This window comes from Haliotis rufescens, unplaced genomic scaffold (assembly GCF_023055435.1).
Source record: "Haliotis rufescens isolate VD_foot unplaced genomic scaffold, xgHalRufe1.0.p SCAF_2, whole genome shotgun sequence".
Taxonomy (NCBI): domain Eukaryota; kingdom Metazoa; phylum Mollusca; class Gastropoda; order Lepetellida; family Haliotidae; genus Haliotis; species Haliotis rufescens.
In genome coordinates, this window is record NW_025963890.1 from 37,341,368 (window position 1) to 37,368,239 (window position 26,872).

Sequence of the window (26,872 nt, forward strand, 5' to 3'; positions counted from 1 at the left end):
ATGTTAGACAAATCGTAGGCGTGTTACGCGCTAGTGATCCAAAACGTCAACTATGAAATTCCCCATCTTACTTCGAGATCGTCGGCGGTCATAACATGTACTATGCTACTTCACTACCGGTTGTAATGTGTTCCGAATTCGTTCATTATTATCATACAACTATTACTAGAAACTAATATCTCTCACAATTTTTGGAAATCATAAGTAATGTCCGAGTATCCCTCGCTTTTTTTTTAAAGAGTATGTATGCCTAACTTCCACTTTCCAAAGATCCGTGAAGATCCGTGTTAGGATTAGTCTTCAGCAACCCATGCTTGTCGTAAGAGGCAACTAACGGGACATGGTTGATGCATGTCATCGTATCCCAAATGCCTTGATCGATGCTCAAGATGGTCCACTGGATTGTCTGGTCCAGGTTTCATTAGTCACACACTACCGTCATATAGCGTGAATATTGCCGAGTGCGGCGTTAAAGAAAGAAAGAAAGAAAGAACCAAACAAACAAAACAAACTAAGTGGTGAGTGATTAAGTGATTTGGGGCTGCCTATTACAGTATAATAGTCACGGCATGTCAGGTAAATGTGTATTTAAAGCCGTAAGTGATGCAGGATGATATTGTAGAGAGTCTATAAGCATAGGTGATAGAGATTAACCGGAATTCTGCATTCCAAGCAACAACCATGCGGGTCGAGGTTATACCGCCATAAAACAAACGGAGCGAGCTGCAGGGTCTTGGGCCAATTAACTATCGGTGGTCACTAATCGTTTCTACAGGGGGCGCCTTGCAAAGCTTAAAGTTAACGAGCGGGTGGTGTTTTATATTTTACGAGTGCTTCATTCAATATGTGATCGGGGCGACAACACTCGACTCGTTCCAAGTGTAAAGCAGGTAGCGAACAAGCTGAATCAGATATGTTGTACACTCCTAATCAGCAGAAGCTGTGTCCATCCGATTCCCATACAGTCCTTGGGGAGAGGGGATATATAAACAGCAAGACCTCGAGTCAAATAGTCGGGACAAGCACTTTTCCGAATGAAGAATCATCGTTTCGGACGAATTTCCTTGTATAGACGTTCTTAGAGTAATAGTCCAAAATGCAGACATTCCAGATTAAAGAGGTATCACTATATAATTGTAGAATAACCAGACAGTTCAGGTATTGGAGAGATTACTGACTGATTTTTATGCAGATCAAGCCACGAAAGTGACACTGAAGCACAATCCATAAAGTTTGAATCCACAGCGGACATGCAAGATGCAGCAGATGTTGTGTGGACTCACTGTGAATATCTGCTGAAAGCACACAACTGGAGCTGAAGCCATGGCGGGCGAGTGAGTGGGTGTGGTTTTACGCCGCTTTTAGCAATATTCCACGAATATCACGAATGGGGACACCAGAAATGGGGCTTCACACATTGTACCCATGTCTGGAATCGAACCCGGATCTTTGACGTGACGAGCGAACGCTTTAACTTTAACGCTTCAGCCGACCGCCCTTATGGTGGGTTAAACGCGGCTTTGAACAGTCTTCCAGTTATGTCACGGCGTATCAGCGAAAAACGAAAGGAGATCGAAGAGTGGTGCAGGTCTCAGACGTTGACCATTTCGGTGAAACCCTCGTGCATGGGTATGGTGCTGTCAAACCTAGACACATAATCGGGGTGAACCGGGATTAGAAACCAACGATCACAGGTTTCTGGCGTGCCCAAGGGGCGCAACTCTGCACAGTGAATTGCAGCGCCAGAGACAACTGCCGGGCGAGAAGCTGATGGTGATGAATTCAAACTAATTCAAACTAAAGACAAATGATCTCAGGACAGACGGAGTTGAGCAAGTTGGGCATGGTGGGAGGGATAGGATGGCTGTGTTACTTTAACTAGAACTGAACAAATATTGCATCTATTTCTTTATTTTTCAAGATATATACAAATACAAAAGTATAACAATCATACATAATGAGATCATGATGATTTGAAACGTTATGCATAAACATATTAACAGTTGGATGTTTTCACATCAGATACTGTTACGATCCTTATGTACAGGCAGCCAATCAGCATAGTTAAACTGTATATAAAATCAACATCGACAAACTCTGTTTATACACATCATACATGTTCTGGGCACCATCTCTGTACAAACCCTGAAGGGCATAGGACTTGTTCGATGGGACTGTCTGACCACCATGTTATTAATTCTGCTGTCCCTGAGAAAATTTACAGACTGGGGCCAGCAAGTCAAAGACTTGGTGAATTGTCCATTTCTTGATCTTGCACAACCTTGATGTATATTAGTATACACCTTTGCCGAACTAGGCTGGTATTATGGAGTTATAGTTTGGCTGGACTAAAGGATCTATGCATAATCCAATCAAAATCGCGTAACGAAATTGACATCCGGTTCTTAAACTACCGTGCAGTTTTTGGTTGAATGCAGGATTCACAAAGCATGTGAACCAACTTGGCATCAACACATATTTGCCAAATCTTTTCATGTTTTAATCAAGGTACACACATGATTTGATGCTTATTGCAAAGTAAGACCTGTTTTATCACAATATAGATTTTGATTATCGATCAGATCACCCTGGGCGCCGCCATTTTGTTTGAAGGAAATGCCAAAGATATTTGAGGTGGAATCTGATTGGTCAATAGGAGGGACATAGGAGGGACATAGGAGGCGAATAACGTGTAATAGCCACTGGTGTTGCAACAACCGGGTCCAAAAATTCCAGCCTACATCTGCAAGGGTGGACACTGGACTGTTTCAGTCAGTGAACTCCCTTGCCCTGGGAAGATGCCCCCTGCACAGCTCCACAGCTGACAAACAAAGGGAGAGAATCAGGCAGAACTAACACAAACTTCAGATTCTTGCAAGGGACTTAACTCTGCACATCAACTAGGACACATGTGTGTCCATATGTGTATGTAATGTTGGAATGTCTGAATCAAATATATCTAGTACCACAGTAATGACTCTCACCTTTCATATATTCAGCAGTCTAAAACGTTTTTGGAAGCAACCATAAGATTATACAGCAGACATACATGCGATTGCTGGTTTTTCAAAGGAAACATCTGGTGTGGATGTAGAGAGGCAAACATCATCAAATTCTGCATTCATTGCTACCTAGAAGTGCTGGGCAGTATATGCCCAATGCTTAAAGGTTAAAGCCACACCGAAATCTCAGGGTTCAATCCTATGCTTTGAGTGAGAGACGTTTAATGCTGTCTCACAGATGTAAACATTTTATGATGGACCTATGTTTTAATTGTCAGGGCAATGTTAAGGTAGGGCAAAAATCATATCATGACATCACTTGTATTCACTTGCTTGACAAAAGAGACCAAATACTTAACACCACCTTAACTGACCACAACCATGCATCGTTTGATGATAACTGTAGAAATGTTGAAACTGTTGGCTGAAGGATTTATATTGTGAACAACAGAGCTGTGAACTGTAAATGCTTTTAACTTAATGCTTTGGAACTATTTATATGCTACTTAAAAGAAATAAAAAGAACATCATGTAATGACAGACTACATGAGATATGAAAGTATCGGGCGTTCTTTAGATTCCAAAGATGTATGAATACAAATGTTGATATTAGGTTGAATACATCCTAACGGTCACACTGATATCGTTAATGGAAATTTTATGTGATTTCATCAATTTATTTAGAAATTTGAAAGCAGTAATTATCCAAGTTACATGTTTTTTTTACACTTTTTTTATGTATTCATATCATAAACCAGGGATAGCGTTAAATTTTATCAAAGATTCGCTTAATTTCCCAAGATGGCTGCCCCAGTGGCCATTTTGAATTTGTCCAAAATTTGAAGTGAAGTAGTTATATTATTAGGCAAATGATCCACAATCATATTTTGATGAATTGGTAATGTACATCAATATTAATACTGATTGTGTTTTCTATAATTGATTTATCACAAACTAGTTTCAACTGCCTGGACATTTAGTTTCTAGAGTGTATCTTCTAGTTGTTATCAGTTGTGATCTGGTGTTAATCCAAAGAAGGTATAATTTAATGATTTCCAGTCTACATCTTATCACTATGAATTTATTGGTCCAACAAAATGACTGTATTTGAATGGCATTCCCCGTCTCCGTCTCCGTACACACAGACAGCTGACGGCGACGGCCAGAGCAACAATGAGCACCCCCATACCGCCTATAATGTAGAAGACATACTGGGGAAGATGGTATGGCTTGTGGTGTGTGGTGGTGTGTGGGGGTGAGATGGTGGTGTGGTCGGGAGTGTTGGTGGGGTGGTAGGTGGGGGTGCGGGTGTGAGGCTGGGGTGTCGTGCCGCTCCAGAACATGCAGTTGTTGTACTGGTTTATGTCCACATACAGAATTGCACAGAACTGGTTTATGAAGCATGAGTGACCGCACATTGCCGAATTGTTGTAGCTGACGGTGTTGTAGTCCATGTAGCGCTTGAACAGGATGCTGGAGGGGTGGAAGGTGCGGGTGAGGTTGTTGAAGTTGCGGGGGCTGCAGTCAGTGACAGCGTAGGCCTGTGTGGCCTGGTACTCCAGCTGCCACTCCCCCTCACTGCTGTTGTCTAGGCCCCCACTGCTGTTGCCCGGCCCTTCGTTAGCCAGGGTGAGGTTGAGGTAGTATTGCAGGTAGTCCATGATGTTGCTGGTAGAGCGGGAATAGTGGTACAGTCTGACTGACGGGTTGTTGGCCCCAACACCACGGAGTGGACTCTTCCAGGGGGTCAAGGCCGGGCTCAGATACATCAGGCTTGTCGTGACGCCTGCAAGATGGAAGATGTTTGGATGTGAGTCACCATGTGTGAGGACTCTGCTTTATGCAATCACATGTATTCATGTGTGAAGATATAACTTAATCGGAGTGTATCACATGTAAGTTGGTTGGTTGGTTTGTTTGTTGTTTAACTCCGCACTCAGCAATATTCCAGCTATATGACAGCAATCTGTAAATAATCGAGTCTGGACCAGACAATCCAGTGATTAATATCATGAGCATCAATCCACGCAATTGGGATCGATGACATGCATCAAGTCAGCGAGTCTGACCACCTTTTATGACAAGCATAGTCACCTTTTACAGCAAGCATGGGTGCTGAAGACCTATTCTACACGGGTCTCACGTGTAAGTACACTTACCTAATCCAGGTTCCACATGCATTGTGCAAGCATGTAGAAACCAGTAAGCAGACACATACCTTGTGTGTCCTTTACAAGTCGGAAGGAATCGGTGTGCTCATGGCCACAGAAGTGGGCAGCGATTGTTGCTGCGTGTTCTGTGATAAGATCCAGGTACCGCTTGTTGAACTCAGGGTAGAACCAGGACATGCCCTGCAGTCTCTCAAAGGCCCCGGGGCAGATGTGTGCCACGATGTACACCTGCAGCACAGTGACAGCCCCATCATAAGCTCTATACATATACTGGGCTCGATTAAAGGAACTTGATTTTACTTGCATCAGGGACATGTTGACATGAAACCAAGTTGCACCAAACAAAACCAGGTTGCACCAAACAAAACCAGGGTGAACCAAACAAAACCAGGGTGAACCAAACAAAACCAGGTTGCACCAAACAAAACCAGGGTGAACCAAACAAAACCAGGGTGAACCAAACAAAACCAGGTTGCACCAAACAAAACCAGGGTGCACCAAACAAAACCAGGGTGAACCAAACAAAACCAGGTTGCTCCCTGGTCCCATAAATTTATCAAAGTTGAAACCAATGACGCATTGCTGTATAATGTAATATGAACATGTGCACATAATCTTGAAGTACACACACATCTAAGAAAGCATTACAAGTGACACAACACAGGGATTAGTGATGTAGTAAGGAAATATACTTTAGGGGCATTGAGGGTTTTCAAAGATAGATTTTGTGTAGACAAGTGAGGGTTTCTGGTAGTCGGACACAAAATCAAATCTTTATACATGCCCTTGGCACATGCTTGGTGCATGTAGACATAAGTATTATCTTGCATTTTTCAGTAACAGGTTTGACTTGTGCTTGTTTTATTTTAATAGCAAAATCGAGCCCTCCATATAAAACATTGACCAGGATATATGTCAACACTGACTAGGATATATGTCAACACTGACCAGGATATGTGTCAACACTGACCAGGATATAAGTCAACATTGACCAGGATATAAGTCAACATTGACCAGGATATATGTCAACACTGACCAGGATATATGTCAACACTGACCAGGATATATGTCAACACTGACCAGGATATGTGTCAACACTGACCATGATATAAGTCAACATTGACCAGGATATAAGTCAACATTGACCAGGATATATGTCAACACTGACCAGGATATGTGTCAACACTGACCAGGATATAAGTCAACATTGACCAGGATATATGTCAACACTGACCAGGATATATGTCAACACTGACCAGGATATATGTCTACACTGACCAGGATATATGTCTACACTGACAAAGATATATCTCAAAACTGACAAGGATATACAGTAAACAATGTTTATAACAAACCCGCTTATAATGAACTGACGGATATAACTCACTATTTCTTCGGCCCCGGCCATTGGCTGTATATTTTATTATATAAAATGAATTGATATGATGAACACAATCGAAATAACGGATATAGCGAACTCACTTTGTTGTCCCACATGTACTCTGGCAACGACAACGCTTTTGTTTATAACAAACTGTTAATCTGAGCTGCTCACGGGTGTATCAAAACATCTGTGGCCACGATCAGCTCTTCAAAATGGCATTAAACAATTAAAGGAAAGTGATTAACTGGATTAAGTACCGACACCTTGACCCCAATAAACACCCTCAATTAACAATAATAAACCTGTGATTAGGCTATAGCCTTTGAAGTGGATAAATTCTGTCTTCAGATATGACGACTACAGAGAAAATTCAGTTGAAATGCTATAATGAACTATGGTTATAGCAAACTAAAATTAGAGGTCCCTTTCATTCTGTTATAACCGTAGTTTACTGTATTTCAATACTGACAAGGGTATATCTCCTTCTCTAGCCAGGACATACATCAGGCGACCAGGAAATCATACTGTCATCCACAGTTTGTACAGTACCTTCTGCTGTGCTGTGTCGGCATCTGTCAGCTGCTGTCGGAGCCAGGCCAGCTGCTGGTTGGGATCAAGGTTCCCTGTCACTTTCTTGTTCATTGAATACCACAAGTTGGAGTTGAGGACGACCAGCCTCAAGCCTTGCCGCACGATCCGTGAGTAGTAGCCACCTGAACAAGAGGAGTGACATGTGTCATACACACTGGATGGTATAAGGGAGACGGGTGTCACACTGGATGGTATGTAGGGAGACAGGTGTCACAGTGGATGGTATGTAGGGAGACAGGTGTCACAGTGGATGGTATGTAGGGAGACAGGTGTCACAGTGGATGGTATGTAGGGAGACAGATGTCAGTGGATGGTATGAAGGGAGACAGGTGTCAGTGGATGGTATGTAGGGAGACAGGTGTCAGTGGATGGTATGTAGGGAGACAGGTGTCAGTGGATGGTATGTAGGGAGACAGGTGTCACAGTGGATGGTATGTAGGGAGACAGGTGTCAGTGGATGGTATGTAGGGAGACAGGTGTCAGTGGATGGTATGTAGGGAGACAGGTGTCACACTGGATGGTATGTAGGGAGACAGGTGTCAGTGGATGGTATGTAGGGAGACAGGTATCACACTGGATGGTATGTAGGGAGACAGGTGTCAGTGGATGGTATGTAGGGAGACAGGTGTCACACTGGATGGTATGTAGGGAGACAGGTGTCAGTGGATGGTATGTAGGGAGACAGGTGTCAGTGGATGGTATGTAGGGAGACAGGTGTCAGTGGATGGTATGTAGGGAGACAGGTGTCAGTGGATGGGATGTAGGGAGACAGGTGTCACACTGGATGGTATGTAGGGAGACAGGTGTCAGTGGATGGTATGTAGGGAGACAGGTGTCACAGTGGATGGTATGTAGGGAGACAGGTGTCACACTGGATGGTATGTAGGGAGACAGATGTCAGTGGATGGTATGTAGGGAGACAGGTGTCACACTGGATGGTATGTAGGGAGACAGGTGTCACAGTGGATGATATGTAGGGAGACAGGTGTCAGTGGATGGTATGTAGGGAGACAGGTGTCAGTGGATGGTATGTAGGGAGACAGGTGTCACACTGGATGGTATGTAGGGAGACAGGTGTCAGTGGATTGTATGTAGGGAGACAGGTGTCAGTGGATGGTATGTAGGGAGACAGGTGTCAGTGGATGGTATGTAGGGAGACAGGTGTCACACTGGATGGTATGTAGGGAGACAGGTGTCAGTGGATGGTATGTAGGGAGACAGGTGTCACACTGGATGGTATGTAGGGAGACAGGTGTCAGTGGATGGTATGGGGTAGGGAGACAATCCAGTGATTGACATTGTGAGTAATCATCCAATCCACTGCTGTATGTTGACACACAATCAAGGAAGGAACTGAGTCTGCTCTGTGGGGACATAGATCCCAGTATCTTTGCTCTTTGGAGACACATGTTCTAATATTTTGGTTCTATGGAGACACATTTCCTAATAACTATACTCTATCAAGACAGATGCTCTAGTATCACTGCTCTATGGAGACATGTCCCAATATCTCTGTACTAACCTTTCTGGAACTGTGCCTGCTCTTGTTTCTCCAGGAGTTGAGACCAGTCCCCCTTGGTCAGGATGTCGTCATAGTAGTGAGTTCCACTTTCCACGAGAGGCATCTGATTGGATGGGAAGGCATCATGGTTGCCCAGCAGTGGAACCAAGGAGGTGTTTGGGAATGCGTCCTTCAGAACTGTAGTTACATTACTTATCAGTCTCAGGACATCGTCTAAGCTTTTCTGCTCCACATGTGGTACAGTGTCTCTGTAAGAGAAAAGTGTAAACACCTTTGATGTCACAACACCCGTGATACCACAACAAGCCTGTTCTTAGTGTTCCTTGCTGTGATCCTGCTGGAATATGTTGCTGAACTAAACATGCTAAAGGCTTGGTGAAACAACACTCTACATTCACTCATGACTATTTGAACTACCTGTGATTAATTGTTTGAAAATGAAATATAGACATGTCTTTATTCATGATTCTTGTTAAAAACAATACAGTGAAAGATCATGTTAGAAAAAATTGTTCCTTTGTCACTTCCAGTTTTTTCAGAACTTTCCTGCTGGCAATAACAACTTGGCTGAGGATAGTGGATATGTGGGTTGACACACAAGCCTTTCGGAAAAGGGGTGTGCATTGTGTAGTCACAACTTGACACTCGAATGAAAGATGAATGCATTTCTTCGTGTGTTTTTCTGTTACGATACATATCACCAAATGAGCTCTATTTACAGAAATGAAGTATTTGTTCACACATACTAGGTATTTTCACCCGTGGAACTTCATAATGTTACATGTCTGACTGTGTCCCGTGTCTGACTGTGTCTGACTGTGCCTCCCTGTGTCTGACTGTGTCCCCTGTGTCTGACTGTGCCCCCTGTGTCTGACTGTGCCCCCTGTGTCTGACTGTGCCCCCTGTGTCTGACTGTGCCCCCTGTGTCTGACTGTACCCCATCTGACTGTGCCCCCTGTGTCTGACTGTGCCTCCCTGTGTGTGACTGTGCCTCCCTGTGTCTGACTCTGTCCCCTGTGTCTGACTGTGCCTCCCTTTGTCTGACTGTGTCCCCTGTGTCTGACTGTGCCCCGTGTCTGACTGTACCCCGTCTGACTGTGCCCCCTGTGTCTGACTGTGCCTCCCTGTGTGTGACTGTGCCTCCCTGTGTCTGACTCTGTCCCCTGTGTCTGACTGTGCCTCCCCGTGTCTGACTGTGTCCCCTGTGTCTGACTGTACCCCATCTGACTGTGTCCCCTGTGTCTGACTGTGCCTCCCTGTGTGTGACTGTGCCTCCCTGTGTCTGACTCTGTCCCCTGTGTCTGACTGTGCCTCCCTTTGTCTGACTGTGTCCCCTGTGTCTGACTGTGCCCCGTGTCTGACTGTACCCCGTCTGACTGTGCCCCCTGTGTCTGACTGTGCCTCCCTGTGTGTGACTGTGCCTCCCTGTGTCTGACTCTGTCCCCTGTGTCTGACTGTGCCTCCCCGTGTCTGACTGTGTCCCCCGTGTCTGACTGTTTCCCCTGTGTCTGACTGTACCCCATCTGACTGTGTCCCCTGTGTCTGACTGTGCCTCCCTGTGTGTGACTGTGTCCCCTGTGTCTGACTGTGCCCGACTGTGCCCCTTGTGTCTGACTCTTGTGAAGTACTCACCCTGTCCACAGTATAAAGTCTGGTTCTGCCTCCCTGTGTCTCATGGTTTCAATGACAGACTCCACAAGATTATAGGGGGAATCACACAAGTAGTTGCCATAGTAACCAGGGTCCCCACTACTGTCATTGTGAAAGTGGCACTGTTTCTTGGAGTTCCCATGTTGACTGTAGTCAGGATCAAAATGTACATCTGACAACTGCCAGAACTTTCCTACAACAACAATGAAGACATGAATAACAAATTTATTAACAGGATGTAAAGGAGGAATTATGAAATTTAACAAATATCAAATTTGTCAAGTATACCAACGGATGAGGCACGAGAAGTCTTCTTCGTTGCCCACTAGAAATGCTGAAAATGACAATTTCTTAGTTATTGAAACATTTGGATTAATTTATGAATGTTTTTGGCCATGTTCCTATCACTACCTGTTTCTTACATCAGTATCCCATGCAAGTCTTGCAAAACAACCTGATCAAGAATTCAAACAAATATATTGTTACTTAGAGTGAGGACGCTTTTTTTAAAACTTCAGCAGAAAATGTAACTTTGATAAACTCCATGCCTATCTTCCCGAGGCAAGCATGCCCACTAACCTATATCAAAGTCTGTAGTTACCACCTGTGCCATGTCAATACTTTTCTGTGTTAAAAACATATGAGAGTTCTATCACACATATCAATAGTCAAATCAGAGGACGTTTTATAAAATCAACTTTTTTAAGTGCTTCAATCAACTCACCCAAGGATAGAAACTGGACTTTGATAGAAGCTAGTGGACACCCTTCCTCGGGAAGATGGTCCATGCTCTAAAATTCAGTTCTCAAAACAATAGAACTCTGCACAGAGAAGCCGAGATTTCTAGCGCTGCACAGAGTAAACTCGTCTGTCTTGTTTTTCAATAGAGTCAAATTGAAGAGAAATCTTGTGTGTTTTTCTTACGGCTGAACAACAAAATACTAATTGCTATATTGCTTAGATAAGAAGCCAGTGTTTATCAAAGCCCAGATTACAAAATAAATATGCCTCGGTCAAATGAAGTCAATCACTCTCCTACCCAGGGTTCCTTGCGGCCAACCTCGTACCTCTGTCATATTGTACACAGTCCGTTCACATGTTTTTCATCTGTTTCATTATTGACGCGTCTACACATTTAGATAAACATACGTCATGAAATGTTTTATTTCCATTGAGTAAACATCCAAAAACGTTTCACTATTCACAATTAAAAATATATACAAAGGGCAACTGGGCAAGTAATAAATAAAATACTAAACAAGCTCCTGTGTAATACTAATTTTATGAAATGAGTAAAAGCGACTCAGATACCAGAGCTATTCACTCGTTTCATAAAATTGGTATTACACAGGAACTTGTTTAGTGTTATAAATATCTCACACTTCCAACCACAGCAAGCTTTTCCCAAGCCTTCCATCAAGACCATGATGATCATGAAAAATGGCTTTGGTGTTGGAAAGATAAGCAGCCATGTGCACTGTGGCAAATGTTCACAATAAAAGTGGTATGACAAGTTTCTGGTGTCCCTAAAATTTGAAAACTCTCATCAGCAAAGTGTTCTACTATTGATAGCAGTTCAAAAGACATGTTTTTTTTCAGAAATATTTTCTTTTCATCGGTTTTCTGTTGCTAAATTAGAGGACTGGTAAACATTGTGATTTGAAACCTCTGACTGACCAATCACATCAGAGTATCGCACAAAGCCATGGTTAATTCCCATTTGACCCAGACCCAATTTCGTCTATTGCCAGTTTCCGAGTCGGTGTGAAGAAAAAGTAATATTTCCTCAGGAAGACCTAATGGTAAGTCTGTCTGCAAATTATGAAACAGTGGTAGAACATGTATGGTTGGTATTTGATTGACTGGTACAGAATTGTAATAGGTGAGGTCTTTCTGTGTGTTTCAGCATGAGTGGAGTGTGCAGAACGAAAAAAAAACAGGTTTCTTGTCACGCAGTTTGTGGCTTCGTTTTCTGACACGAAGCAAGTATTTCTCGTGTCCAATATTGTTGAAAACATGTAACATTCTACATACCTATGTCCCCATCCAACGCAAAGCCAGGACTTATCCATAGCATCACACACAACAAAAACAGCATTATCTGACGCGAAGGGTGTTGACAGTTTGTAATGAGTCCAGGAAATGAACTATCTTCTTTCGGTCGGTGTCGGGTCAATTCGCACCCTGTGATATTTGGATCCACCAGTTTTGTGTCGTCACCTTTCAGTCGTAATTTCACTTGGCCTACCACGTTACATAATTTTTTTATTCATTTGAAGATCCGTTAATGTTTATTCTATAATTAGACTTCTCATTTATAAATTTATGCCTGGTATTTCACTGTGAGTGTTGGTGGATTTTGATAACCCTATTGTAAGCAGGTAAGTGTGAATTGGGTCATGCTTTTGAGGATACTTTCTATGTGATGTTCAGTTGTTGTTGATAACCAAAGAACATATCGATACTAGTATATTGTCTCTGTGATATTTGAGGCACAAATATCAATACTATGATAAAAATTATATCATATTAATTTAATATTATTACATCATACTATTCATAGTGACTTTGAGATTTCTTTCCCCATGTCAGACGTAAAATTAATAAAAAGAAAACAGATGATTGTCTTTCACATTTCTGTCCTATTTCAGTGACCACATTTGACTGTTAGTTGTTTGCTATCCAATAATGTCAATAACTGTGTGTGTTTCAACTATAGTATACTTAGTGCTATTACAGTAGATCAAATGGATACAACGAACATGGATGTACCGAACAAACGGATACATCAAACTGTTAAAAATTCCCTGATTTATCTCCTATATAATATCATATAAAATTTACGTATATAACAAACTCTCTACAGCGAACTCACGGATACATCGAACTGATATATCTGATCACCGACAAGCCCATCTACCACAAATTAATGACCTGTGTAGAGAACTGAGAAACCTCACTCAGTGTCAAGTGTCACTGACAATTGGCTGTACGAAATCAGCAGTGAATCAGCAAAATCACAGACTACACATCTCCCCTTATGGAAATCGTAAAATTACATTTTGTACATGTATTTGATAACAATGTTCTAAAAATTAAATGAATGTTATAAAATGTTATCAATTAAATGCTATGAAGTGATCACTGCTAATACAAGTCAATGCTGCAATTATGTAAGATGGCGGACGTTTGTGAGCGAAAACGTGTATAACGAACACCGGATATAACAAACTGATTTCTCTGGTCCCTTTTAGTTCGTTATATCCATGCTCTACTGTATCTTCATACTGTTACCCTGTGTAGGACAAATGCAGGAACTGTCTGTATTTCAAATGAGCAGGGTTAGCTTTCACCCATGCTCGGCTACATCTGCACAATACACCTTTTGTAGACACCACTGCACCTTTTGTTGGCCATGGTACACCTTCAGTAAACTACATAACTCCTTCAGTAGATCACACTACACCTTCAGTAGACTCCACTACACCTTCAGTATATTTCCTCATTTCACCAAAGCCTCTATTATCAGGAAATATGTGATGATAGATAGTACTTAAAATTCTTTTTATCATCATTTTCCCCTATTACTTTAACAATCAATATAAAAAAATAAATAAGTTAGTTGATAGCTCTATTATGAAATCTTAAAATTGCTGAAAATTGCCATATTGTTTGCTTACTTGGTGCTTAATTTAGACGTTATAAATGTGTTGGCTTAAGTATTTCTTAAAAAATAACTTAATTAAGTTATAAATGCTTTATTTAAATAATGTGATAAACACAACTTTCATATTTATAAACAGTAGGATTAGATCTGGTATATGACATGTAGTAGCAAAGATGTTTTACAAGCTGATAATTTCCTTGATAAGTGTAGGTTTCAACTATCACCACAGAGTCTCTGGGAACTCTGTGTGATAGCAGTAAAAGTTTCTGGTTGACTGGTTGTATTTTGTAATTCATATTGCAAGAGTATGTCTCCCTGCTTCAGCTAAAATGTTTGGGCCTATAGTTTTCCACTGAGCATAAAGTTTTTGAAATGTGCTGGCCTTTAAGGCTCTAAATTACTCTGCTGAGTTTCAGATACTGTTTCTTTGTTTGTTTGTTTGTTGTTTAACGCTGCACTCAGCAATATTCCAGCTATATGACAGAAGTCTGTAAAAAATCAAGCCTTGAACAGACAATCCAGTGATTAACATCTTGAGCATCGGCCCACGCCATTGGGATACAATGACATGCATCAACAAAGTCAGCAAGCCTGTCCACACTTTTAGTAGACCACACTACACCTTCAGTAAACCACACTACACCCACAGTAGATGACACTGCACCTTCATTAGATCACACCACACCTCAACTAGATCACACAACACCTTCTGGAGTCCAAACTACACCCACAGTAGATCACACTGCACCTTCAGTAGATCACACTACACCCACAGTAGATCACACTACAACTTCAGTAGATCACACTGCACCCACAGTAGATCACACTGCAACCACAGTAGATCACACTACACCCACAGTAGATCACACTACACCTTCAGTAGATCACACTGCACCTTCAGTAGATCACACTACACCTTCAGTAGATCACACTGCACCTTCAGTAGATCACACTACACCCACAGTAGATCACACTACAACTTCAGTAGATCACACTGCACCTTCAGTAGATCACACTACACCTTCAGTAGATCACACTGCACCTTCAGTAGATCACACTACACCCACAGTAGATCACACTGCAACCACAGTAGATCACACTGCACCCACAGTAGATCACACTGCACCTTCAGTAGATCACACTGCAACCACAGTAGATCACACTACACCTTCAGTAGATCACACTGCACCTTCAGTAGATCACACTACACCCACAGTAGATCACACTGCAACCACAGTAGATCACACTACACCTTCAGTAGATCACACTGCACCTTCAGTAGATCACACTGCAACCACAGTAGATCACACTACACCCACAGTAGATCACACTACACCCACAGTCGATCACACTGCAACTTCAGTAGATCACACTGCAACCACAGTAGATCACACTGCACCCACAGTAGATCACACTGCACCTTCAGTAGATCACACTGCAACCACAGTAGATCACACTACACCCACAGTAGATCACACTACACCTTCAGTAGATCACACTGCACCTTCAGTAGATCACACTACACCCACAGTAGATCACACTACAACTTCAGTAGATCACACTGCAACCACAGTAGATCACACTGCACCCACAGTAGATCACACTGCACCTTCAGTAGATCACACTGCAACCACAGTAGATCACACTACACCCACAGTAGATCACACTGCACCTTCAGTAGATCACACTGCACCTTCAGTAGATCACACTACACCCACAGTAGATCACACTGCACCTTCAGTAGATCACACTGCAACCACAGTAGATCACACTACACCCACAGTAGATCACACTGCACCTTCAGTAGATCACACTGCACCTTCAGTAGATCACACTGCAACCACAGTAGATCACACTACACCCACAGTAGATCACACTGCACCTTCAGTAGATCACACTGCACCTTCAGTAGATCACACTGCACCTTCAGTAGATCACACTACACCCACAGTAGATCACACTGCACCTTCAGTAGATCACACTGCAACCACAGTAGATCACACTACACCCACAGTAGATCACACTGCACCTTCAGTAGATCACACTGCACCTTCAGTAGATCACACTACACCCACAGTAGATCACACTACACCTTCAGTAGATCACACTGCACCCACAGTAGATCACACTGCACCTTCAGTAGATCACACTGCAACCACAGTAGATCACACTACACCCACAGTAGATCACACTGCACCTTCAGTAGATCACACTGCACCTTCAGTAGATCACACTGCACCTTCAGTAGATCACACTACACCCACAGTAGATCACACTGCACCTTCAGTAGATCACACTGCACCTTCAGTAGATCACACTACACCCACAGTAGATCACACTGCACCTTCAGTAGATCACACTGCACCTTCAGTAGATCACACTGCACCTTCAGTAGATCACACTGCAACCACAGTAGATCACACTGCACCCACAGTAGATCACACTGCACCTTCAGTAGATCACACTGCAACCACAGTAGATCACACTACACCCACAGTAGATCACACTGCACCTTCAGTAGATCACACTGCACCTTCAGTAGATCACACTGCAACCACAGTAGATCACACTGCACCCACAGTAGATCACACTGCACCTTCAGTAGATCACACTGCACCTTCAGTAGATCACACTGCAACCACAGTAGATCACACTGCACCCACAGTAGATCAGTCTGCACCTTCAGTAGATCACACTGCACCTTCAGTAGATCACACTGCACCCACAGTAGATCACACTGCACCTTCAGTAGATCACACTGCACCCACAGTAGATCACACTGCACCCACCGTAGATCACACTACACCCACAGTCGATCACACTGCACCTTCAGTAGATCACACTGCACCCACAGTAGATCAGTCTGCACCTTCAGTAGACCACATTGCACCTTCAGTAGATCACACTGCACCCACAGTCGATCACACTACACCCACAGTAGATCACACTGTACCCACAGTAGATCACACTGCACCTACAGTAGATCACACTGCACCCTCAGTAGATCACACTGCACCCACAGTAGATCACACTGCACCCACAGTCGATCACACTACACACACAGTAGATCACACTGCACCCACAGTAGATCACACTACACACACAGTAGATCACACTACACACACAGTAGATCACACTGCACCCACAGTAGATCACACTGCACCCACAGTAGATTACACTACACCCATAGTAGATCACACTACACACACAGTAGATCACACTTCACACACAGTAGATCAAACTGCACCCACAGTAGATCACACTGCACCTTCAGTAGATCACACTACACCCACAGTAGATCACACTGCACCCACAGTAGATCACACCACACCCACAGTAGATGACGCTACACCCACAGGAGATCACACTGCACCTTCAGTAGATCACACTGCAACCACAGTAGATCACACCACACCCACAGTAGATGACGCTACACCCACAGGAGATCACACTGCACCTTCAGTAGATCACACTGCACCCACAGTAGATCACACTACACCCACAGAAGATCACACTGCACCCACAGTAGATCACACTGCACCCACAGTAGATCACACTACACCTTCAGTAGATCACACTGCACCTTCAGTAGATCACACTACACCCACCGTAGATCACACTGCACCCACACTCGATCACACTACACCCACAGTAGATCACACTACACCCACAGAAGATCACACTGCACCCACAGTAGATCACACTACACCCACAGAAGATCACACTACACCCACAGTAGATCACACTACACCCACAGTAGATCACACTACACCCACAGTAGATCACACTACACCCACAGTAGATCACACTACACCCACAGTAGATCACACTACACCCACAGAAGATCACACTGCACCCACAGTAGATCACACTACACCCACAGAAGATCACACTGCACCCACAGTAGATCACACTGCACCCACAGTAGATCACACTACACCTTCAGTAGATCACACTGCACCTTCAGTAGATCACACTGCACCTTCAGTAGATCACACTGCACCTTCAGTAGATCACACTACACCTTCAGTAGATCACACTACACCCACCGTAGATCACACTGCACCCACACTCGATCACACTACACCCACAGTAGATCACACTACACCCACAGTAGATCACACTGCACCTTCAGTAGATCACACTACACCTTCAGTAGATCACACTACACCCACAATAGATCACACTGCACCCACAGTAGATCACACTGCACCTTCAGTAGATCACACTGCACCCACAGTCGATCACACTACAACTTCAGTAGATCACACTACACCTTCAGTAGATCACACTACACCTTCAGTAGATCACACTACACCCACAGTAGATCACACTGCACCCACAGTAGATCACACTGCACCTTCAGTAGACGACACTGCACCTTCAGTAGATCCAACTACACTTTTAGTAGACCACACTGCACTTTTATTAGACCAAACTACACCTTCAGTAGATGACACTACACTTTTAGTAGACCACACTACACATTCAGTAAACCACACTACACCCGCAGTGGATCTTACTGCACTTGCAGTATTCCACACTACATCAGTAGACAACACTAAAACTTGATTGATTATTACGCCTGTAGTATTCCGCACTACTGCAGCCTTCTGATCCTGCTCTGTGTTTCAGCGATGGCCTTGAGAGTAGCACAAGTGGCCCAATGGCAGGAGTACAGCCAGTGTCAGCTGAGCAGATGTGCGAGTGAGAGAGATGTGGCGGACAGATTGAGAGTAAGTATACACTATGTTACAGTACATCTTATACAATACAGCATGGCAGGGCATAGGATGCCACTTGGACTTGCTGTTGTTAATTTGTAGAGGCTACACAAGTTTGCTTTTGTATTCTTTGATTTCAACATGCTTAGTCTTAACCTCCTGTTATTGCTGGCTCTGTTACTACTGTGAGATAGTAATCTCATGAAGCATGGAAATGTGTGTGTACTCAACTGATTTTAAATCAATGACGTGTCACTTATATTTCAGGAGCTTGATTCATATCTCGCAGAAAGGGTTTATTTTGTTGGGAATGACCAAAGTGAAGCTGATGTCTCAATATTCCAGTCTCTCATCAACACAGTGGTAAGTAATATATCTCTTGTGTTAAGCTAGGCATCAGACAGTTATTAACAACACAGTAGTAAGTAATATATCTCTTGTGTTAAGCTAGGCATCAGACAGTTATTAACAACACAGTAGTAAGTAATATATCTCTTGTGTTAAGCTAGGCATCAGACAGTTATTAACAACACAGTGGTAAGTAATATATCTCTTGTGTTAAGCTAGGCATCAGACAGTTATTAACAACACAGTGGTAAGTAATATATCTCTTGTGTTAAGCTAGGCATCAGACAGTTATTACCAACACAGTGGTAAGTAATATATCTCTTGTGTTAAGCTAGGCATCAGACAGTTATTAACAACACAGTAGTAAGTAATATATCTCTTGTGTTAAGCTAGGCATCAGACAGTTATTAACAACACAGTGGTAAGTAATATATCTCTTGTGTTAAGCTAGGCATCAGACAGTTATTACCAACACAGTAGTAAGTAATATAACCCTTGTGTTAAGCTAGGCATCAGACAGTTATTAACAACCCAGTGGTAAGTAATATAACCCTTGTGTTAAGCTAGGCATCAGACGGTTATTAACAACACAGTAGTAAGTATATCTCTTGTGTGACTAGCTAACAAGAGTGGAGTGAAAATCTCTCCTTTCCTCCCATCTCTCGATGAGAGAAACATTATATTTCACGAGACACATGGAATATACTATTTATTATATACCATTTGTGTAGTGTCTACCGGAAAATGAAATGATTTCATTACAAATGTGAAACCTTGAAACAAAATTCTCACTACCAAACACAGGGACGGTTCACCACCCCTTGTATTTGAGACTAAAAAAGTAGTTTCTTGTTTGCAAAATCTTTAAAAAATATAAACCAAAGTAACAAAACATATTTTGGGTTACGAAAATTCTGTATCATACACATAGATATGATTATATACAAAATCAACTTCAACAAAAAACGTACTTGAAAACTACGTAAATAATATATTTATTTGTTGGTTAGGTAAGCATTAGACAGTTCTCACCAACACAATGGTAAGTAATATATCTCTTGTGTTAAGCTAGGCACTAGACAGGTCTCAGTAGCACAGTGTTAAGTAATATATCTCAAGTTAAGCTCATACCAACATGGTCTTGACACAAGGTCTCTTCATACTGACTCGCTGCTGCATCATTGAATATTTCAGACAAACCTTGGCTTCCCCGAGAAGGAGACATACAGAAACCTTTCCCGTTGGTTCAATCATGTGAGTACAAAGTAGTGCCTTGATTGATCTTGACCATGTATATTATACTATTAGCTTAATTCTTTGATGAAGTACCACCTCCGTGTTCTAGTGGTAGAGTGTCCTCCCAGAGAATGGCCGCATCGTACCAAAAGACAGTAAAAGATTGTACTTGTTGTTACCCTACCTGGCGCTCAGCATTAATGGGCTAAAACAAAGACTGGTCAGCTCGGAGTCAGTATACTGTGTCTGAGTGGGGTATTCATGTTAACCTGCGGCATGGTATCTCAGTGGGCTAGCACTATCGGATCGGCATCAGTCCGGACTAGTACAAGCAGCCACACAGACATGTGCATACACATCGCTATATAAGTGCAATAATCTTGGATGCAACGTTTAGCCCCATTTCACCTCACCTCACCTTTGATTAAGTAAAACATCAGCTTTAATATCCTAAATTAGATTTTGATATGTGTCATGCAGGTCTCTTAGCAACAGACATGTGTGTTGGATGTAAAGCAGGCCTTTTTGGATGAAGGATAGAGTGGATGTGGGATATAGTTGCCTGGGTGTGATATATAGTTGTGCTTGAATATGATATAGCGTTGGCTGGGTGTGATATAGGGTTGCCTGGATGTGATATAGAGTTGCTTGGATGTGATATGGTTGCCTGGTTGTGGTATGGAGTTGCCTGGGTGTGATATAGAATTGGATTGGATTACCTCCCCTGGAGTATGTTGTGTGAAATCACATGCTGTCAGTGATTTATAAAAAATATCGAAATATCTACTCACGCAAGGGGGCATAGAAAGTTACCAAACAACATGGGAATATCTCTAGAAGCCTGGCGAGCAAGAATCGGCAGATTTATTCCCTCAAGAGGACTCCGACAAGTAGAAACAATTCTACCTTACAACCCCACAACACAATGGACGCCGGGTATGGACATGGCTTATTGCCTTCGTCTCTGTACCACACTCCTACTTTGTGTATGGAATGTAGGTGAAGCTACAGCAAGTACAATGGAAGCAGCACTGCCTACACTTATTCCCCCTGCCCAGGTATGTTCCGATGATCGATTTTGTCACAACTATATGAGCAGAGCCACATTGTTTACATATCGAATACTGAACAATGCATTTGACAGCAGCGTCTCACCACCTATATCACTACTACACTTAGCCGGAGATGTAGAACCCAACCCAGGCCCCACAAACACAGAGTCAGATGCTTTAAAAGATGCAATTATTAAACAGATTAAGGAATCTGAGGATAGGCTGTCTAAAGACATTAACTCTCTCAAAGATGAAATCCACTCAATAAGAGAGGAGGTTAGCGGGTTATGGAAAGAGGTGGACAATACTAAAGAAACACAAGTTATCCTACAAGCTGATATTGATGCTCTAGCTGATAGAATGGAGGATATTGAAACTTTTTGTCAGTCTATAGATGAACTAGAAACTAAGGTTGAACAACAAGAACGACAAAGCAGACGGAACAATGTCATATTTTATGACGTACCTGAGGGTGTATCTGAATCATACAGGGTGTGCAAAGAAAAAGTTATTGAAATCATTAACACGGCCAGAGACAAGAAAGACAAGTCCCTACAACTCTTATCCCCAGGAGATGTAGAACGTGCACACAGAATAGGTGTGAAAAACACTAATAAACCTAGACCCCTCATTGTAAAGTTATTACACTGGGATGATAAAATGCAGGTTACTGGAATGAGGGACAATTTGCGGCAAATGGGGTATGGTGTTGCAAATGACCTGACCTCCTATCAACGTCATGAACTGAATAAACTGAGAAACGAAAATCCGGACAAACATTTTTATTATAAAGGAAATAAGATAATGGAAGATGTGAGACGCAGTACAGAAGCAGATACCGGTATATCAAGAGTAGAATCAGATAGAGGAAAAAGACAGAGTGGTGATATATCTGTCCCCGAGACAGAAATGAGTCAGGAATCAGAGAGATACACAGAACGAGATGAAACCAATATGCAGAGTAGACCAGGGTCAGAGAGGAGCAATACAACAGTGAGCGCAGTGCATAGAGACTTAGGCAGAGACAAGGATTCTGATTGGCGCAGGGATCGTGTATATGATGACAAGAGACAGTCGGGAAATGAAACGAAGAAACTGTCTGACCGTAAATTAAGAGACAGAAACAGGCCCATAGACAGGAACAGTAGATACAGATAAATAAGGGTGCGGCCAGGGCCTTCGTGATTGTACGAAACTTCGTTCAACGCCTCTCACAAAACTCACGCACAGGTGGAGTTTTTATTCTGGAATGTGTCAGGACTCTATTCCAAAATTGATGACTCTGACTTTATTGATTTTATTAAATCATGTGATATCATTGGTTTAACTGAAACATGGATGAAAGATTTTGATTTGTATTCATTTTTTGGAATTTATGATATATGTAAAAGAAGCTGAAAAGATATCGGCAACGGGCAGATGTTCTGGAGGTGTTATAGTTCTTGTTAAAAAGAATCTATCTGCTTATGTCAAGGATATAGAGGTGTTTGACAGTGGAATTTTACTCTTATTGGACAAACAGCTCTTTGGACTTAAAAAAGATATTTTATACTCTTGTGTTTATATACATCCAGAGGGATCAAACTGGTATTCTAATCTGTTAAGACAGTATAAGAATGGTGTAATATACCTACAAGAGAAGCTTCTTGAGGTTCTAATGAAATATAATGATGTATATATGTTTATTGGTGGCGATTTTAACGCCAGGACGGGAACAGAGGCTGATTTTATAGAGGATGATATTATTGAGTATGTTGAAGGTAATGACGGTTGTTTTGGGGATTTTTTGTTAGATAAATTCTCACTGAAAAGATATTCAGTGGATAAGTGTGTCAATAATTTTGGCAGATGTTTGTTAAATCTATGTGCTGTATTAAATGTTCACATAATGAACGGAAGATGTGATGATGATCAGGGAGTTGGTGACTATACTTTCATTGGACATAATGGGGCCAGCTTAATAGATTACGTTTTATGCTCCCAAGAGCTTTTTCCAAATTGCAAAAAGTTTGCTGTTCTTTCGCGAGCAGAATCATCACACCTTCCACTTAATTTATCTTTACGAGCGCTTTATCACAGTGAACGCCACGCTGATAGTAATTCCAAAGATTTGAGCTATAAGTTTAAGTGGGACAGCACTAAGAAAAACTCCTTTTGCGATAATTTACAATCAGATAGGGTTCAAAATTTGTTGGAGGAATCCATAGATGTAGCCTTTACAAACATAGTTGAAAGTATTAATTGTTTATCCCGGGCTTTGTGTACGGCAGCAGAAGGAATGCGGAAACTTGTTTGTGGTACTCCAAAAACTAGCAAACCTTGGTATGATTTTGAATGTGAACTCTACAAAAAGGAAAGATGTAGGGCATTAAATAAATTCAGGACACTTAAGGACACCCAGTCTTTGCAAGAGTATAACTTCGCACGGAATAAATATAAGGCAGTTTGTCGTAAACGAAAAGAAGCATATAACGGAGAGAAATTAAAACTATTAGAAAATTCCATCGATAACCCCAAAAAGTTTTGGGAAGTGTTAAAAAGTTTAAAATGTACTAACTAAACGTTTAATACGATAAAATTGGAAGACTGGTTTAATCATTTTAAGGGATTATTTGACGATAGATCAGAAGAGAATGGCTCAGATGTTAATGATTTTCATAATTATTTTGAGTCAGTTTTGGAAAATACTGTTGAGAATGATATTACAAGGGATATCTTAGATTTACCAATTTCAGAAGATGAGATAAAAGTAAGCATTCGGCATCTTAAAAATAATAAATCTGCAGGAATAGATAACCTTATCCCGGAGTTTTTCAAACACGCTGAAGATTTATTAACGCCATACCTACTGGTAATGTTTAATTTAATGCTTGAAAAATCTTACTTTCCTAAATGTTGGGATGTTGGTATTATCATACCCCTATTCAAGAATGGTGACCCAAATATGACTGACAATTATCGAGGTATTACACTTCTTAGTATATTTAGTAAAGTTTTCTTGTATATGATCAATAAAAGACTAGTTTTTTGGTCCAACGCTACAGATAAAATCACTGAGGCACAAGCAGGATTTAGGGAAGGATACTCAACCACGGACAATATTTTTATTTTGAATAGTCTCATTCAGCGCTATATATCAAGCAAAGGGGGCAAATTTTACGTTTTGTTTGTTGATTTCTCTAAAGCTTTTGATTCTGTGGATAGAAGTAAATTATGGATGTTATTTACCAAGCATGGCCTGAGCAGTAAAATGGTAAAACTATTGTGTAGCATATATAAAAATGTAAAAGCATGTATAAGAAATAACGGTGTAATGTCCACCGCTTTTGACTGCAGCATTGGTGTACGCCAGGGATGTATACTTAGCCCTTTTTTGTTTGTCTTCTTTATTAATGAACTAGCTACAGCTGTTCACCAGAACTGTACAGATGGTATACAACTTCATCCAGACATTGTCAAGCTTTTCCTTCTGTTTTTTGCTGATGACATTATCATGTTTTCTAGTACGGTGAAAGGATTACAGAAACAAATAGCAGAATTAGAAGTTCGTTGTGATAAGTTTAATTTGAAAATTAATACAAATAAGACAAAAATCGTTGTTTTCAAAAAAGGTGGCAAATTATCAAGGTTTGAAAAGTGGTTATTTAAAGGTCAGTGTTTAGAAGTAGTTAAGGGTTATAAATATTTAGGTGTGTATTTTTCCAATACGTTGGCATGGAATACACACGTAAATAATGCTGCTGTACAGGGAAAGAAAATATTGTTGGGCATGTTCAGTAGTTTAAAAAATGTTGGGGCTGTAAGCTATAGAATATACTTCAAAATATTTGACACGAAAATTAAACCCATTCTTTTATATGGGGCAGAAATTTGGGGATTTACACAAATAGATGCTCTGGAAAAAGTTCAGTTATATGCTTGTAAGAAATATTTAGGAGTTAAAATGAATACCCCAAACGTGATGGTTTATGGTGAATGTGGACGAGCCCCTTTGTGTATAGAAGCACGTCTGAAAATAATAAAATATTGGATAAGACTACTTAATATGCCCTCCTCAAGATTCCCTAAGAAATGTTACAATATAATGTGTTTGTATGATAGCAATGGCAAAACAAATTGGGTAACCGACTTAAGGAACCTGCTGAATAATTGTGGTTTTGGTTACAGTTTTAAATTAGAACATATTGCTTATCCGAAGTTGTTCATAAATGCTATAACACAAAGATTAAAAGATTTATATTTTCAGTCATGGAATGCAACTCTAACGCGTTCACCAAAGTCCCTGTTATATAGCAGTTTCAAGTCATATATCATTGCAGAGCAATACCTTTTCAGTGTTAGCCTTAGAAAATTTAGGGTAGCACTTGCAAGGTTCCGATGTTCATCACACGATCTTTTAATTGAAAAAGGTAGATATCAAAATATTCCGAGAGAAAATAGACTCTGTCCACTATGTGACCTAGGATTAATTGAGGACGAGTATCACTTTTTACTAGGATGTCCGCATTATGATGAACTAAGAAAAGTATATTTACCAAAATATTTTCATATAAACCATTGTACATTTAAGTTTAAACTATTACTGACGACTAGCAACATCGAAACCATAAGAAATCTTTCTATGTACATATATCATGCTTTTATACAAAGAAAATCAAGTTTGGAACTTATATGATTGTACCAATTGCTCCTGTAATCATGATTGTACTATAGGCCTGTGGCCTCCTCAGTACGTTGAATAAAGAAATTGAATTGAATTGATATAGAATTGCCTGGATGTGATATAGAGTTGCCAGGGTTTGATATGGAATTGCCTGGATGTGATATAGAGTTGCCTGGGTTTGATATAGAGTTGCCTTGGTTTGGTATAGTTGCCTGGGTGTGATAAAGAGATGCCTGGATGTGATATATAGTTGCCTGGATGTGAAATGGAGTTGCCTTGATGTGGTATAGAGTTGCCTGTATGTGAAATGGAGTTGCCTTGATGTGATATACAGTTGCCTGGGTGTGATATATAGTTGCCTGGTGGTGATATAGTTGCCTTGGTGTGGTATAGAGTTGCCTGTATGTGAAATGGAGTTGCCTGGATGTGATATAGTGTGATACAGAGTTGCCTGAATAGAGTTGCCTGTATGTGATATAGAGTTGCCTGGGTGTGATATAGAGTTGCCTGGGTGTGAAATGGAGTTGCCTTGATGTGCTATAGAGTTGCCTGTATGTGATATGGAGTTGCCTGGGTGTGATATAGAGTTGCCTGGGTGTGATATAGAGTTGCCTGAAGGAGATATTAAGTTGCCAGAATGATAGCGATACCTTGGTGAAGAAAAATTTGTAAATTCTGAATATTTGTATTTTCTATCATTATATTCCTATTTATTTTCAGATACAAAACAAGACACTGGAGGATTCTCAAACACCGGTTGTGTTCCTAAAGTCTCCCATCTACCTTCCACCACTTGTATGACACAGCAACATGGCATGAAGCTGTCCACCTTGATTCCCAGATTAAACACGAGAAACAACAA

At 41.4% G+C, this 26,872-nt stretch overlaps 2 protein-coding genes across 3 annotated transcripts; one reads left to right on the forward strand and one right to left on the reverse strand.

Moving 5' to 3' along the window:
* Window positions 1-1,895: 1,895 nt before the first annotated feature.
* Window positions 1,896-12,510, reverse strand: LOC124111767 (acid sphingomyelinase-like phosphodiesterase 3b). Its single transcript, XM_046471571.2, has 6 exons — window positions 12,355-12,510; window positions 10,303-10,513; window positions 8,671-8,918; window positions 7,107-7,270; window positions 5,221-5,401; window positions 1,896-4,788 (listed from the first exon to the last, which is right to left on the reverse strand). Exons 1-6 carry the CDS (start codon window positions 12,416-12,418, stop codon window positions 4,076-4,078), a joined length of 1,581 nt encoding a protein of 526 aa, XP_046327527.1. The 5' UTR covers window positions 12,419-12,510; the 3' UTR covers window positions 1,896-4,075.
* On the forward strand, window positions 12,013-26,872 carry LOC124111768 (eukaryotic translation elongation factor 1 epsilon-1-like). Of its 2 annotated transcripts, none has more exons than XM_048399902.1 (5): window positions 12,013-12,122; window positions 18,623-18,723; window positions 18,979-19,074; window positions 20,254-20,313; window positions 26,731-26,872. In XM_048399902.1, exons 2-5 carry the CDS (start codon window positions 18,625-18,627, stop codon window positions 26,809-26,811), a joined length of 336 nt encoding a protein of 111 aa, XP_048255859.1. In that variant the 5' UTR covers window positions 12,013-12,122; window positions 18,623-18,624; the 3' UTR covers window positions 26,812-26,872. The 2 variants fall into 2 exon arrangements, with proteins under 2 accessions (XP_048255859.1, XP_048255860.1); XM_048399903.1 differs by lacking the exon at window positions 12,013-12,122 and adding an exon at window positions 12,508-12,701.